The sequence below is a fragment of the Gambusia affinis genome, linkage group LG09, assembly GCF_019740435.1.
Source record: "Gambusia affinis linkage group LG09, SWU_Gaff_1.0, whole genome shotgun sequence".
Taxonomy (NCBI): domain Eukaryota; kingdom Metazoa; phylum Chordata; class Actinopteri; order Cyprinodontiformes; family Poeciliidae; genus Gambusia; species Gambusia affinis.
In genome coordinates, this window is record NC_057876.1 from 16,685,637 (window position 1) to 16,700,650 (window position 15,014).

General features: G+C 40.4%; 1 protein-coding gene and 1 long non-coding RNA gene across 6 annotated transcripts in view; both read left to right on the forward strand.

The window, feature by feature from the left end:
* Positions 1 to 15,014, forward strand: part of mid2 (midline 2) — a 158,901-nt gene that overhangs the window by 70,828 nt on the left and 73,059 nt on the right. For all 5 annotated transcript variants that reach the window (XM_044126916.1, XM_044126915.1, XM_044126918.1 and 2 more), the window contains exon 2: positions 8,881 to 9,767. In XM_044126916.1, the coding sequence (XP_043982851.1) occupies positions 8,937 to 9,767 (831 nt within the window). In that variant the 5' untranslated portion in view covers positions 8,881 to 8,936. The remainder of the gene's footprint in view (positions 1 to 8,880; positions 9,768 to 15,014) is intronic.
* On the forward strand, positions 12,120 to 12,684 carry LOC122836933. Its single transcript, XR_006371670.1, has 2 exons — positions 12,120 to 12,288; positions 12,382 to 12,684. It is a non-coding gene; the product is annotated as an uncharacterized LOC122836933 (long non-coding RNA).

Genomic DNA, 15,014 nt, shown 5'->3' on the forward strand with positions numbered 1-15,014 from the left:
CGTGTTGGTTACAGCTGCGATGTTTGGTGGAACCTTTAATGCATGAATGGAATCTCCTTGTTTCAGTGAGAAATCCACTTTAAGATACAAATACATATAAGAAAGCACCATCTTGTGCCACTTCCAACACCCTCGTTTTTTCCAACCAAGTGAATAATTAATGACGTTTCTGCTGAACAAGCAAGGCAAGAAATCTTTTTAATTTGTTTTCAGCATATTTAACCTTTTACCTGGTGAGAAGATGCTGGTGAAATCTGAATAACAAATGAGTCCACAGCAGATTGAGGTCAGAGACTGCAGGCTTGACAGCTGAACAGCATGTGTCTTTGTTTAACCTGCAGAATCAGCTGACAGCTAACAACCATTGTGCTATTCCAGAATGGGGTTAGGTTAGAAAGGCGACATTTTTATCCAACTGAGTGAAACATCCCTGGTGTTAATAGGTTGTTACTAGACTCAGTTATTTCTGGAAAAAAAAAAAAAAACCAAAAAACTATTTGTTGCAAATTTATTTGAGTACTTACTGCTTTTTTGAAGCAAAATTACCCAACACTATTGTTGGGGAAATCTGTTTTAAATTTGCAAAGCCTATACTGTCAAGAAAGTAAGAACAAAATGTTCTTGTACTGATTAAAACATTGTGAGGATTGGAGACCAAATTGAGTTAGGGCAGAGTAGCATACTAATAGGTTCATTTGTTCTTATATTTCTTCCAAAGATTTCAAATGTAGCATGTGGTTATGTCAAAAACTTTCTTAAATATATTTCTAGGTTAACTTTTTTAATAATAGTAACCTTGGAATTGGTGATATGTTTATGTTATGTATAATAATATTGGTGTAGATATTCGTGTTCTTTCTTATACACCATCTCCTTTGTGTATTAGAGCCTAAAAGCATGTCTGCAATGTTGGACACATCTTTAAGTTAACATTTGTAAGTTCTTTTTTTAAATTAATAAACAACAAAATGGCAACATTTTTAGGGTTTTATCAAATCATTGAATATCAGAGAAAGTGCTGAAAAAAACCTACTAAAAGTCTGGCTGAGAGAATGTACTTACTCTTTTTCCTCGCAAAAATACCATTGCTACAGTTTAGAAATGTCTTGTACATGTTTGCTATACTTTTTAATCTATTAAAAACAAAAATGTATAGTATTCCATAATACAGCTTACTTAGAGGGGAGGTGAATATTTTGAAGGCATATGTTAAAAACATTTGTTTTTTGTAACTGATACTTTGGTTTCTGAGATTGTATAAGGTAATTTTGTCAACACTATTTTATGTCACTCTGTCTCCTCTTTCACCATTTGACAGAAATAAACATGAGTTAGATTAGCTAAACCGCTGAATGACTTATCTGGGATTTCAATGTTACTAAATGAATTCAGCGTGTGTGAGGAGAACGTTTTAATGCTTTGCCACTTTCAAAGGACTTCTGAGTGGGAGACACTCATGTTTCTCATTTTAAGCTCCTTCAGAAGCTTCTTTTCTCCTCGACCTTCTCCACCATTAAACCTGTTTAAGGGATCCACAGATCCAGAAAGATACCAAAATGGCTCAGTGGGGTAAGCCTTTCTAACAAGAATTTCTTTTCTTAAGCTTAGTCTTTGATTTGGTAATGAAATTTTGTGTCCTAGCCAGCTGAGTGGAACTCTGTCATGATCTCTGATTATAATTTCAGGAACACCCTACTTCTATTTCATTAACATACTTCTGTTGTCACAAAGACATTAGATGCTGCAAGCTTTTATGCTCCTGTCTTCTTCTCAAGTATATAAGTTTAGTTTACACACATAAGTTGTAGGTTTCTGTCACTCTGGTTTAAGGTGCCCTCCAGTGACAGTTAATCAATTTATAAAAAAACAAAAATATCCAGGAGAGGAGCTATGCCACAAAGGTATGTTTAACTAGACTATACTGGGGGGGTCATAAAAGAGACACAGGCTGATAGCAGAGAAATCGCTTTTAGCTTGGTCTCTGCTGTCTAGACTGCTCATTTGTCTTCCTGGTTACTTTGTGTGCTGCCTCATTTTAAAGCTTGGTTAAACAGTGTTAAAAGTCTCCTAATCACTTTATCTTTACTCTGTCTTTAGTTTCAAAGGTGAGCTACTATACACTGTTTTCACACGTGGATACAATTTCCGGTTCTCCTAATCTAATGAGTGTCTAGTAAAAATACAGTTAGATTTTATTATCTGAGAGCTTTTAGATTGTCCGTCTGTTGATCACTTTTGTTTGTAGCTGATTTGTGGAGACAAAAAAAAACTCCATTCTGCTCTATTTTATGGAAAATACCTTTGCTGAGATGTCTTAATTCAGACACAATGCTCTTTTGGATTTGCCTGCAGCATTCAGCAACTAACATACACAACCACATTACAGATAGATAGAGAGATAGAGCAATGGCTTAAAAAATGCAAATATAATCTTCTCTTTAAAGATTACAAAAGTCTTTTTCTCTGGTTTCTCAAGAGGAACGTGTAAGTTTAGTTTAAAGGTTGGTTTATATTTTATATGTTCTTTCTAAAGTTTTCCATCACACTCCTGCTGATAGTTTTTTCTTTTTTTTCTGTATTCTCCAAAAGCTCAGTCATGTGATTTTATGCTTCTGCTCCTTTACTAAAATAAGGCTGTCATTTGCAGCTTCCAGTGTGATGGATAGACTCAGCTACCACAGATAGATTAACACTACTCCTTGCACTTGTAAAGAGCACTGTGAATACAGATGGAGGGACTGCATGGTGGGCTGTTGTGCCGGAGGACTGATATACTATACACACACAGAATCTGACAGTAAAATGTGCCGTTTATTACAACCATGGTCTGTCCTAGTCAGTTGTAACTGGTGCAATCAGCTGATGCTTGATGCATGGCAAAGAGCTGAAAGTAAATCCCCGGTTGTAGGCTTGAATGTGTGGGTAGAGCGATAGTATATTTCAACTGTTGGCTTCACAGCAAACTACAAAATCCATTTCCATCCTTGTTATGTAATGCTGTGAAATACTTGTGGTTATGTACCAGTGCAGTAGTTCAGGTTAGTAGCTTAGCCAAGTGACCCAGATAAATTTCATATTTGTGATAGTTTGAAAAATCAAAAGCATCTGAATTATCAGAGGTAGGAAATAATAATAATGTCAGATGATCTTAAATGCTGATTAAGGCAGATCTACACTTTGTGATACTATTTGTTGCACTTCAGTTTTTGCTTTCATTCATTCAGTGGATGGATTTCAATGCACATCATTCAAGCACTACCTAATACTGATTTTGGATTAACTTCAGCTGATGTCACACTGTTTCTTATCTTGCCATGTATGCTGCACTTATGAAAAACATCTGTTACGTTTGCTAACAGTGTGAAAAAACGTTTATTCAACCTGGTCAGTAGGTTTGAATTCACAGTGTCCCTTTGTGTTATGACCTGGTTTGCTACTGCCTCGTTTTTGCTGTTACATCCCCAATTAGATGGACAATTTACAGTCTAAATATATCAGAGTTAAGGGTTTCAATTTCAAGCTTCCAACATGCTGCAGGGGAGTAAAGTATCAGCATTATGTTGTGTGAGATTAAGTGATGTTGAAATTGTTGTGACATATGAGTTACTGCTTTGTTAAATCCATTGCACTGGAGAAAATGTAGTTCTTTTTCAGGAGTTGTGATGGTTGTGTGACAGGCTAACTCATCTACTGATCAAACTGCACATGCTACACTAACAAATGGAAATGACTGCAATGTGGGAATGTCATTTGAGATGTTGACACTGAGACAAGAGAGTGACACAAAACAGTGTGGTGGGGTATTAAAAGTTGCAGTATGTAAGTTTTATAAATAACAGGTTTATATATTTGTGAAAACTGTCACTATGTCATTACATGAGATAGCTGCTCCCTGGAAAAACATCAAACACTGTTGCCTCCTCCCTGCTTTTTTTGTCTCATGGTATACTATTGCAACATAGTGACAGTTTAAACAAATATGTTAAATATATATATGGTTCATAAAATTTACATATTGCAGATTTAAAGGTCAAGGTGTAGATTTCCTCTTTTAACCATTTCAGATTAATGACTTTAACATATACAAACTGTCACCTCTGTTTTACTTATTTGTTAAGATAGCTTATTCAACTTCTAAGAATTTGGAGTTGAGTAGGATAATTTAAAAGATTAGATTATATTAGACTAGATTAGATTAGATTAGATTAGATTGGACATAGACCATCACAAGGAAAAAATAGACCTCTAAGCACCATTTTTAACATGTTTCCTAAGATAAACATGCCTACATGTTGTCTTAAAACAGTATACTTAGTTGCTTGTAGGAATATGACATTTGTGATTTGAAAGTCACAATTTAAAATAAAAATGTCAGCTGCTGAGTCTTCCCCCAAAGGTCAAAGTGTGATGCTTTGTTTCAATGTTCCTGCTTCATCAAGTGTCCATCAGCCGCCCCCTCATGGCCCTGCAGCTGTATGATTAAAGTTCATTGGGGAACAATTTGGTTTTCGCCAGCGGATTGTTTACACAGGGATAATCATCTTTGTTTCATGAGTCTCGCTGCTTGTGACGGATGCATGCATTGCAGCAGTGAATTCAGACTCATACATACACACAGCCAAGAGACTGTGAATGTGAGCCTGTAGATAAACAGCTTCTTTTATGCTTTTATTATTTGCAAGATTACAAAGCAGCAGAAAGAACAACATGAATATCTTCTCTTCTGGAGCATTCTCTAGGGTTATGTTTTGCAAACCAGGAGTGGATACGAAAGCCTATGCAGAGAAGAAGTGTAAAAGTGTCAGAAACTCTTTTTTTGTTTTTTAAAGATCTAAGTAATCAACCATCAAAAAAATTATTTTTAAGATCTGATTTTAAAGGTCGGCCTTATGTCAAAGAAAACATTGATGTATTTAGATTTCTCTCTCTGGTATCCGTAGTGGCAACGCTTCATTATAACAACATATGAATGAACAACACCATTTTTGTTTCTAAATATTATAGTTTTATAAAGTGTTGTCCGTGCCACATTGGCCCCAGAGCAGACTTTCCGTCTAGCATGAGGCTAGTGATTCAGTCCCTAAGTGGCTCCCATCATAGCCCATACGTTTCCCCAGGGTGACATAGCTGAAGCCTAATGGGCTCTGTGATGGTGTGTTAAAGCTTGGTGTTAATTATAACACCATGCTCCGTTAAACACAGTCACATTAACATGGGAAGGCCCAGCAAACTTGATTCAGTTAACCTTGGAACTGTAAAGTGGTCGTTTGCTCTCTGTTGATCTGATGACCGTTATAATTTATCTTTAGCTTTCCTTGCAAAATGTGTAATTTTGGAAAGCAGTTTTCAGATTGATCAAATTCTAGTTAGCAAAAAAATTAAATAGGCCCACTTTATACATTTCATTGATGATGTGCTGTTTGTTGCAAACAGCTTTTCCTCATAATAAACTTCACTTGATTTAATAACGTTCTGCATGAGCTGGTGTTTAGCAGCACTTAATGAATGTCACTTTTGTGTCTTGATATTGCAGACAGGTCACTCAGGTGGGAGTCATATGCAGATAAGCTGTTGCTGTCAGCCTCATAAAAATAGTGACCTCAATATATTTTTTCAGCATTCGTTATTGAATCTGCATGAGAAAGTTGCAATACTTGAAATTAGTTAGATGTCCTTATCTTAGGTTGTGTAGCAAATGTTTCTATTAACCAGTGGGTGTTCCTGTATTATCAGCACCCTGGGCCCACCATTTCTCTTAAATCCCATACAACCCACACCTGCCAACCATAAAGTCTGTTGTGCAGCAAACAATGACTTTTGACATGCAACATGCTGATCTATTACAAAATAAACAGCCAATGGCAATATGCCTACAGTGTTTATGCGAGTTGTCTTTAGTATCCTGCCTGTCACTCTCTCACCATTTGTGTGTATCTATTCAGTACCCAAAATGCTGCACTATCTGTAGTGCAGAAAAGCCATAGGAAAGTTGCTGACACATTGCTGACAGAACTAACACATTTTACAAGTGCTTGCTCTTGAAGCCTAACACTTTAGGATGTCCTTGGTGGCAAGGCATATTGCCTTTATCAAAAACTCTCATCAGTCTTCACAAAATATGCTTTGCAGAATTATTTCTTATTAATTGTTATGCCCCGTCCAGGGGTGACCAGATCATAACATGAAGGACCCATCCTCTTCAGATTCCAAGCAGCCAACACACACAAAGTTTAAACATTTTTTAATGTTATTTATTTTAAAAAGATGTATTTTTGATTAAGATCTTACAACAAGTGGGGCATATGGCTTCAGGGAGAGCTAATGCCAAAAACAGCAAACAAAATGAAACTATCTAAATATTAACCAACTTACTTAATTGAAAATAAATAAACCAAATGACAAAATCTTATCTCCCTAAGAAAAACATGAGAAAACTAAGGAAACAGAAATGGCAGCTCACTCCTACAAAGGTTGTGCTAGCATGACATTGCGTCTGCCTTCACATCTAACTCCTCTGATTATTTCATTTTGTCTGCCTCTGGTTGTCAGCTGTCTGATAAACTACAGACAAATTAGACCTTTTGTTGGGATGAGCCGAACCTTATGTTGGCTCTGTTAGTGGAGGTCGGCTCCTGAACCTTCACTTTCATTGTGCCAAACAGAGGCAGCCTCTTGATAACAATCACATAAAGCATCTGATAAAATGCAGCCAGGGTGAATACTGGAGGAGGATATTGCGTGTCTGCAAAGACAGCAAAATAAAAAATATACTGCGACCTTTAGCTTCCATGCAACTTCAAAAACAAGTAGTCGTATCTGCACAAGGACGGTGCTCTTTCCCCTTTATTACCATGATATCTGCATGATTTTCGAAAGGTAGGGATTTATACTATTTTCCAGACTTTAAAATTGCTGCAATGCAATTGCTTGCAGTAACTGTTCTCTTCAAAACATTACAAGCATAAACAAATCATGTACACTCTTACAGCTCAGAGTTTAGAGTCTCTTTCTTGTACAGCAGAAGGAGACTTCAGTTAGTACAAATGAGTCTTGGCTTTTTCAGCTCTGTTTGTGTCTTTATGCAAACCGGTCTTCAGCAGTTCCTTTCTCCGGTTCCTGAGTTTATTTGTGTTTAGAAATTTAGTGAAATCGCTGGGCTGCAAATGGGCCACTGCAGGAAATTCATCACTTCTCAGTGTGGAAACAAAACAGAAGACGGACAAAGACAATGCAGATGTGTGGGAAAACAAGCTGAGAATTTGATTATCTGTTCCTGTCAGCACATGAAGTCATTTTAACTGCACAATAAACAATATGTGCAATACAAAGCTAAACCAGCCCATTTAACTCAGTAAAACAAAAAAATGAATGTCAAAAAATGTGTGTGAATGGGCATATTTCAAATGAAATGCTTTAACATGTAAAATATAAGAAATATTTTTTTTTAGTCCTCTTGGCTGTTTAAAGTGTCTTAAAATTGATTGACTATTTTTAAGCATCTTAAATAATGATTTGCTGACTCTGCCAATGCACAAATTAAACATCTGTTTTAATTTGTCAACTTTTTGTGCATCTAAGAAATTCTTAGATGCAAATCATCTGTTTTTCTTCTCTATCATGACGTTAAAACATGTTTTGGTTTTTCAGTTATGCAACTGAAAAGCAACTCAAGGGTGAATTCTGCATGAGAGAGACAGATGCTATCATTAATTTAGATATGTAATGAAATTGTCAGTGTCTTTCATCTGGTTTATTACAGCTGTTTCACGCTGCCTGCCTGGTTTCTTTTAAAAGATAGAGCAGGTCTACAAACTGCTCACCTATGGCCTTAAATCAGCAAGGTGGCAGTGTTGGGGAAAGGAGTTATTACTGATTTCACATGTCAGTGATTTTTAAGGCCACCTTGAGGGTAAGGCAGCTTGATATGCAGTCTAGAAGGTGCAGAGAAATCTTGGAGATTTAGGGAAAAGATGTGAAATCAATTTTCCTGCTGAGTTTAGACCCTGTGTTTGTTCAGCTGCTCTGTTTGAATTTGTTGTTGTAATCTTGCTTTGGATAGTTTGATTTTCCATGTACCTAAATGTTTATTGCTCAATAAGTCAAGCTGATTTCACTTGGAGATATGTAATCTGTAGAGTGAATGTGTTAAAAAAAGGCAAATGTTCTCTATACGTCTCTGTTCCTTCAACTGCTGAGAATGTATCTCACCTTTTCTTTTTTGTTTTTCTCTGTATTGATTTTTATTTCTCTTCTAACATAAGCCAACCTCTATCCTTTTTCTCCCAGTTGGTTCAGTCATTGCTTTTCATACAGCTCTAAAAGAAGAATCACATGGAAAAGGTTTGAACAAATAAGCTGGGCCCACAGACGGATTTATAGCTCACCTATACAAGAAAGTGCAAATGTTAGCTGTGCTAAATCCTCACTGGGTGGTCCAGTTACCTGCACCCAATATCTCTCATCAGATGTGCTGTAAACAGATTCTTAAAGTATAGCTCAAGACTTAAAGGCTTAACAAATTTAGTTGTTGTTAAAAGAAAATCAACTTAGACTAATGTTCATAAATTGATCAGTCAACGACATTACACTAAAAAAATGTACAACAAAATTTTTGCATACTCCTTTAGAATTTATCTAAAATCGACATAAAATTTGAATCTTCAAGCATTGTAGGAAAGACAAAGTTTTCAAAATTAACATAAGTCCTGCTAGTAACAAAGAAGAACAAAAGAAAACAATGTAATGCATAAACAACTTACAAAACAAATTCGAAACAACATATTTAAACCTACAGACTAGTTAATAAAGACACCCTTAATAAACAGGAAATCAATCTTTATAACAACACTATCAGTAAATTTCTCCTCTCTTTTCTTGTAGGTAACTGGCCAGCTTCCGTGGGATTTGATGTTACCTTTAGATTGGTTTAACTGAAGATGGAAACACTGGAGTCTGAGCTGACGTGCCCGATCTGCCTGGAGTTGTTTGAAGATCCTCTGCTCTTGCCCTGTGCCCACAGCCTTTGCTTTAACTGTGCCCACCGCATCCTGGTGTCTCATTGCTCCACCAGCAAACCCCTCGAGTCCATCTCCGCCTTTCAGTGCCCCACGTGTCGTTACGTCATCACGCTGAATCACCGCGGGCTGGAGGGCCTTAAGCGCAATGTGACGTTGCAAAACATCATTGACCGCTTTCAAAAGGCCTCCCTCAGCGGCCCCAATTCCCCCACTGAGAGCCGGCGGCTGCAGACGCAGCGGCCCTACACCGCCACCATTAGTGGCACAATAGCTGGAACGATTGGTGGCGGCGGCGGCGGCGGTGGAACAGGTGGAGGAAGTGCCCGTGGCAGCCCAGCTACTTCCAGCCACTCCCACCCGCACGCCAACCACACCAATCACGCCAACCACACGAACGCAAACCACAGCCCAGCTGTTGTGGTGAAGATGGATCCAAGGATCAGCTGCCAGTTCTGTGAACAGGATCCGCCTCGCGAGGCTGTTAAGACGTGTGTTACGTGTGAGGTGTCGTACTGCGACCGATGCCTGCGTGCAACACACCCGAACAAAAAGCCCTTCACCAGCCACCGCCTGGTGGAGCCAGTACCAGACACTCACCTCCGGGGCCTGACCTGCCTGGAACACGAGAACGAGAAGGTCAACATGTACTGCTTGGTGGATGACCAGCTTATCTGTGCCCTCTGCAAGTTGGTGGGTCGTCATAGAGACCACCAGGTGTCCTCGCTCACAGATCGCTTTGACAAGCTCAAGGTTAGTCCTTCAGTATACCCTTTAGTGTACCCATTATGTACTCTTTGTCTTTGTGTTAGGATGGTACAGTAAGCCACAACTTTAACCGACTGTTTTGCTTTCATAACAATGTTTCTGTAAGCAAGACAGACGGATCACAAACAGAGAATCAGAAGAGATAATTTGGATGGTAGAGGAAAGAGAAATGGAGACCAATAGGGAGGGCCCTCATAATGATAGTCGTTGAGCTGGCATTCCCTGTGGCCGCTAAGCTTTCACTTGTAAAAACCGGGACTGCTGAATCAGGCTGAAAAACAACAGAGGAAGGCAACAGCAAGAGCTAATTCCACCACTAAAGGCCTAAAGCAGTGAGCTGGCACCGACCAACTTTTATCTTTAGTGTTTGCAGAGCGTATGAATACTCTGCATGGATGACTGGCTTTGTTTGTGTTTAGATTTCGAACATCTTTTTCAGGAACTGCCTTATGCATCTTTACAGCAACCAAAAATAAGACATTAAAATTGTGCCGTTAATGTTATCCAGAACAAATATGTAGATTAAGGCAGATAAACATTTGTTAACCGCAGTACATGAGTGGTTTTATTGGATGTAGAGGAACAAGGAGTGGATCTATGTTCTCACAATGGCTTTAAAAATTGTGTTCATGGAAGGATAATGAAATCGGGAACTTAGGACATTAAAATATCATCAAGTTAAACATCATCTACATTCAAGAATTTGTAGAATATTTTCTGCAGCTGGAGTCGGTCCTTCACCACACTCAGACATATTCTTTTGAGAAAGTGTTTTATTTTTTATTTTTTACAACATATTAATTGTGTAGCATCTCTTTCTCTCTCTCTTTGTTCTGACATCTAAACAAAGTGCTTGCATGTTTTTATTTGGCAAAGTGAAGTTGTGGTTCAGTTATTTCTACTGAAGGGGATTGTGTTGTGAAAAAAAAAAACAAAAGAACAAATGGACACCTTACAGGGGCAGAGATATTGTTTCACTGAGAAAATCACATCTGTTGTTTAATTGTCAGAACTTTTTGCCATTCTTCAGCATGAAAGTGTAGGTATAAATCATGATGACAGTGTATCATTTTTACATTGTTAATGCTCAGCGTGGAACAAAATTCCAATCCGTCGGGCTTCAGGGGTGAACACAGTAGCTGTAATCTTGCCGACGTCTCAGAGCATCCTTTTCATTTTGGTGAAAATGCGCTCCCACATCCTGTATTATTGATGCAACTAGAAGTGCGGATGTCACCTTCAGTTTAGTCAGCAAAACTCTTGCTCAGCACCTCTCACTGAGCGCAGGGCTTATTTACCCTGCTGTTAGCCACCTCGTTCTCTGCCGGCTGAGGGACGGGTTGCTGTAAGTTGTTTGCGGTTCCCCTCATTTTCCCTCAACTTCCTTGGCTGGCTGTGGTTCTTTTGAACATTGCCCAGCCTAGGGCTTTGAACTTCCCAGACTTTGAATCTGCCCCAAATCTAGGAGGAGAGCTATCCAAGCCAAAGCTTCAGTTAACTCGCCAGTGGCATTTGGAGCTATTTTTTAACTTTCTGACTCATACCAGTGCAAGTGTTTCTTCCTTCTCTAATTTTATGACTGACAGAGGTTCAAAGCTCCAAACAGAGCACTTTTGTTGCTCCATCCCACCTTCCTGTTATCTGCTTAAAATCTTGCTCTCTTGCAGCCTAAAGGGCAGACATGTCTTGGTAGAAAGTACTATATCCTCATGAATACCATATTACTTACCCTGTTTATTTTAAACACCAGTGATACTGATATTAGCCAACTGTGAATCTGGTGATCACTCAGGATTGATCTAGATGCAAATTGTCCGATTCTGGTCCTTTGCTGACTTCATATTGTATCACTGTTAGGAAAATAGATTAGCTCATCTGCCTATTTGACTCCTGACTCACCCTGATTAATCTTTGACTTCTTGGTCACCCTTCAACCATTCTGTTTTTGGAGTTTCCATTCAGCCTCACTGTCACTATGATTGCACTCACATTAAAGGAAAAGGGAAGCTTCCCTCAGGCAGAAAGGGATGTTTCAGGAGCAAAAATGTCAACAAGTGCTAAACGGCAGCTCATACTGTAGGAAGGTGAGTTATTTCCATACTCAGCTGAAAAGCAGATTCTGTCTACACACATGCAGATGAATTAGTCTCATGTCTTTTGGAGACTTCTATCTTTGTATTTCACTTTGATGTAGTAAATTAATGTAGCTTTAAGAAGCTGCTGCCAAGATTGTTTGGTTGTTTTTAGAAAATCAGGTGCATTAATGTCGCTCCCAGTCAAGATTTGGAGTAGAAAAGAATATCTCATCACTGGTTCTTTGAAAGTGCCTGTGTTGGATGCTGGAGTTTTTTGCACTCGTAGGGAGCTGTTTTTTCCACCAGGGGGAGCCACGAGACGGCATCTACAGGAGGGCGTTTCCACGCACCTGTGCGTTATCAGCCCCATCTGCAACAGCTTAAGAGGAGCGGCTGACCGTTTCTCCGGGCCGGAGTGTTTTACCTGTTTGGTACCCTGAGCCCCTCTGAGTTTTTTGATCTCTGAGAGTTTATCCAAAATATCTCCTAACTTGATTCGTTTTTCTCCTCTGATCATCCCATAGAAATCCCCTCGTGGAGCTTGATCGACGACGGCCCGACTGTCTGCCCGCCCTCCGACGCGCCTCCCTTGGCACCGGCCGAGGCTTTTAGCCATCAGGACCCAGACTCCAGCGTCCAACCTTTTCCCTCCCTGTCTGGCTGACCTCATCTCATTCAGTAAGCCCGTTCCGTTACTCCTCCTCCAATAATCAGATAACCCGCTTACCTGTCATCTCCCCAGTCCTCAGATCGCTGGCGTTCCGGATCCAGTAGGATAAGAAACAACTCATTTTCGATCTGTTCAACAATAAAACTTATTAATCTGATTCCTCACCTCCTGTTTGTGTTCTGCATGTGGGTTAGACGATTAACGTCCAACATGACAGAACACTCCGGCCACAATACTGACCCAGCAGAAGCACTCAGGAGAACATTAGTGGAACAAAATTCACTCATTCAATCACATGATGCAGCTTTAAGGGTTCTTGGCAGCCAGCAGAATGAAACCAACCAGCGTTTGGACCACCTGGCTAGCCTTTTACAAAGGGCTCTTCAGCAGGGCGCTGCTGCAGATTCCGCCCCAGCTCCAGATCCAGTTCCTGCTCCTAACCCGGCTCCAGATCCAGCACCTCATGTCCATCCCGGGTTTTCTGAGTTTCCGCCCACCGAACCCAGAGAAATACTCAGGTGAGATCAATCGTTGTGGGGGATTCCTTCTACAGTGCTCCCTAACTTTTAATAACTCACCACGGAGTTTTGCACATGATGGAGTAAAAATTTCCTACATCATATCTCATCTGTCAGGGAGAGCACTGGATTGGGCAGAGGCTAGATTTAAGGATCCAACCAACTTTGGCTGCTCGTTTGACGAGTTCCTGGTGGAGTTTAAACAGACTTTTTGTCAGGAACCCGATAACACATCCAGTTCTAGAAATCTATGGTCAGTTAAACAAGGGCCAAGATCTGTGGCAGACTTTGCTGTAGATTTCAGGATCAGGGCAGCCGCATCTGGATGGAATGAACCGGCTTTGAAAAGCATGTTTTTTCATGCCCTTAATGAACCACTAAAAGACGAGCTAGCAACCACAGATGAACCTAAGACTCTGAATGATTTAATTTCCCTCGCTATCCGTTTAGACAACCGCATGAGGGATCGTAATAAGGAAAGGACCAGGAAGAATCCACCTGTAAGGGTTGCTCTCTCCCCAGTGTCACAATTATCTCAACCTCCGTTTCCCTCACAGACTCAGTCTGAGCCTGAACCCATGCAGCTTGGGCGAGCTAGACTAACTCCTGAGGAACGGCAGAAGAGGATAAGTTCCCATCTGTGTCTGTACTGTGGGTCGCCAGGCCATTACATTGCTGCCTGTCCTAGTCGGGCAAAAGCCCAGGCCCGCCAGTAGATGAGAGGAGGCTGGCGGGCCAGTTAAAACAAGAAAAGAAAATTTCTCCTCGACTACTTCTCCCTGCCACTCTGTTTGTTGAAAATGATTCTCTGAGTTTTTCCGTACTCATAGATTCTGGGTGCGAACAAAACCTCATAGATTCCACCTAAGTTAAACGGATGGCAATCGAAACCACCCCGCTTCCGGTTCCTCTCCGCCACCGCCTGGATGGTAAGGCTCTGCCCCAGATAACCCACAAAACTAAGCCTCTGCAATTGGTCATTTCGGGTAACCACAGTGAACTAATTTCCTTCTTTCTTCCGTCAGCAACCGCTACTATTGTCCTGGGGTTCGAGTGGCTTCAGAAACATAACCCTTATATAAACTGGGCAGATTCGCATATCGAATCCTGGTCTCTCCGTTGTCACTCGGATTGTCTCCGCTCTGCAGTGCCTCCAAGTTCACCACCGGCAGTTACACAGGAGGTTGACCCTCCCGATTTGTCCCTAATCCCTGCGGAATATCAAGATTTAGCACCCGTTTTCAGTAAGGCTAAAGCACTTTCACTTCCCCCCCATCGACCATACGACTGCGCTATAGAGCTCCTCCCCGGAGCTCCATTACCCTCCAGCCGCCTCTATAATATCTCCCGTCTCGAACGAGAAGCCATGGAGACTTACATTAAGGACTCCTTGGCTGCAGGCATCATTCGCCCCTCATCCTCTCCTTTGGGAGCTGGATTTTTTTTCGTGGGAAAGAAGGATGGATCATTAAGGCCCTGCATTGATTACCGGGGGTTGAACCAGATTACAGTAAAAAACAAATATCCATTACCTCTTCTGTCATCCGCTCTAGAACCTGTTCACGGCGCCACGGTTTTTTCTAAACTCGACCTACGGAATGCTTATCACCTGCTGCGCATCCGCCAGGGGGACGAATGGAAAACCGCTTTCAAGACCCCTTTAGGGCACTTCGAGTATTTAGTTATGCCTTTTGGTTTATCCAACGCCCCAGCGTTTTTTCAGGCTCTAGTTAATGATGTTCTCCGAGATTTTCTTAACATTTTCGTCTTTGTTTATCTCGATGATATTCTCATTTTTTCCAAGAACATTGCAGAACACAAGAAGCATGTCCGTATGGTTCTTCAACGCCTTTTAGAAAATAAACTTTTTGTTAAGGCCGAAAAGTGCGAGTTCAACCAAACATCAGTGACGTTTCTTGGATTCATACTCGAGGGCGGGCAGATAAGGCCAACAACGGAAAAGATCAAA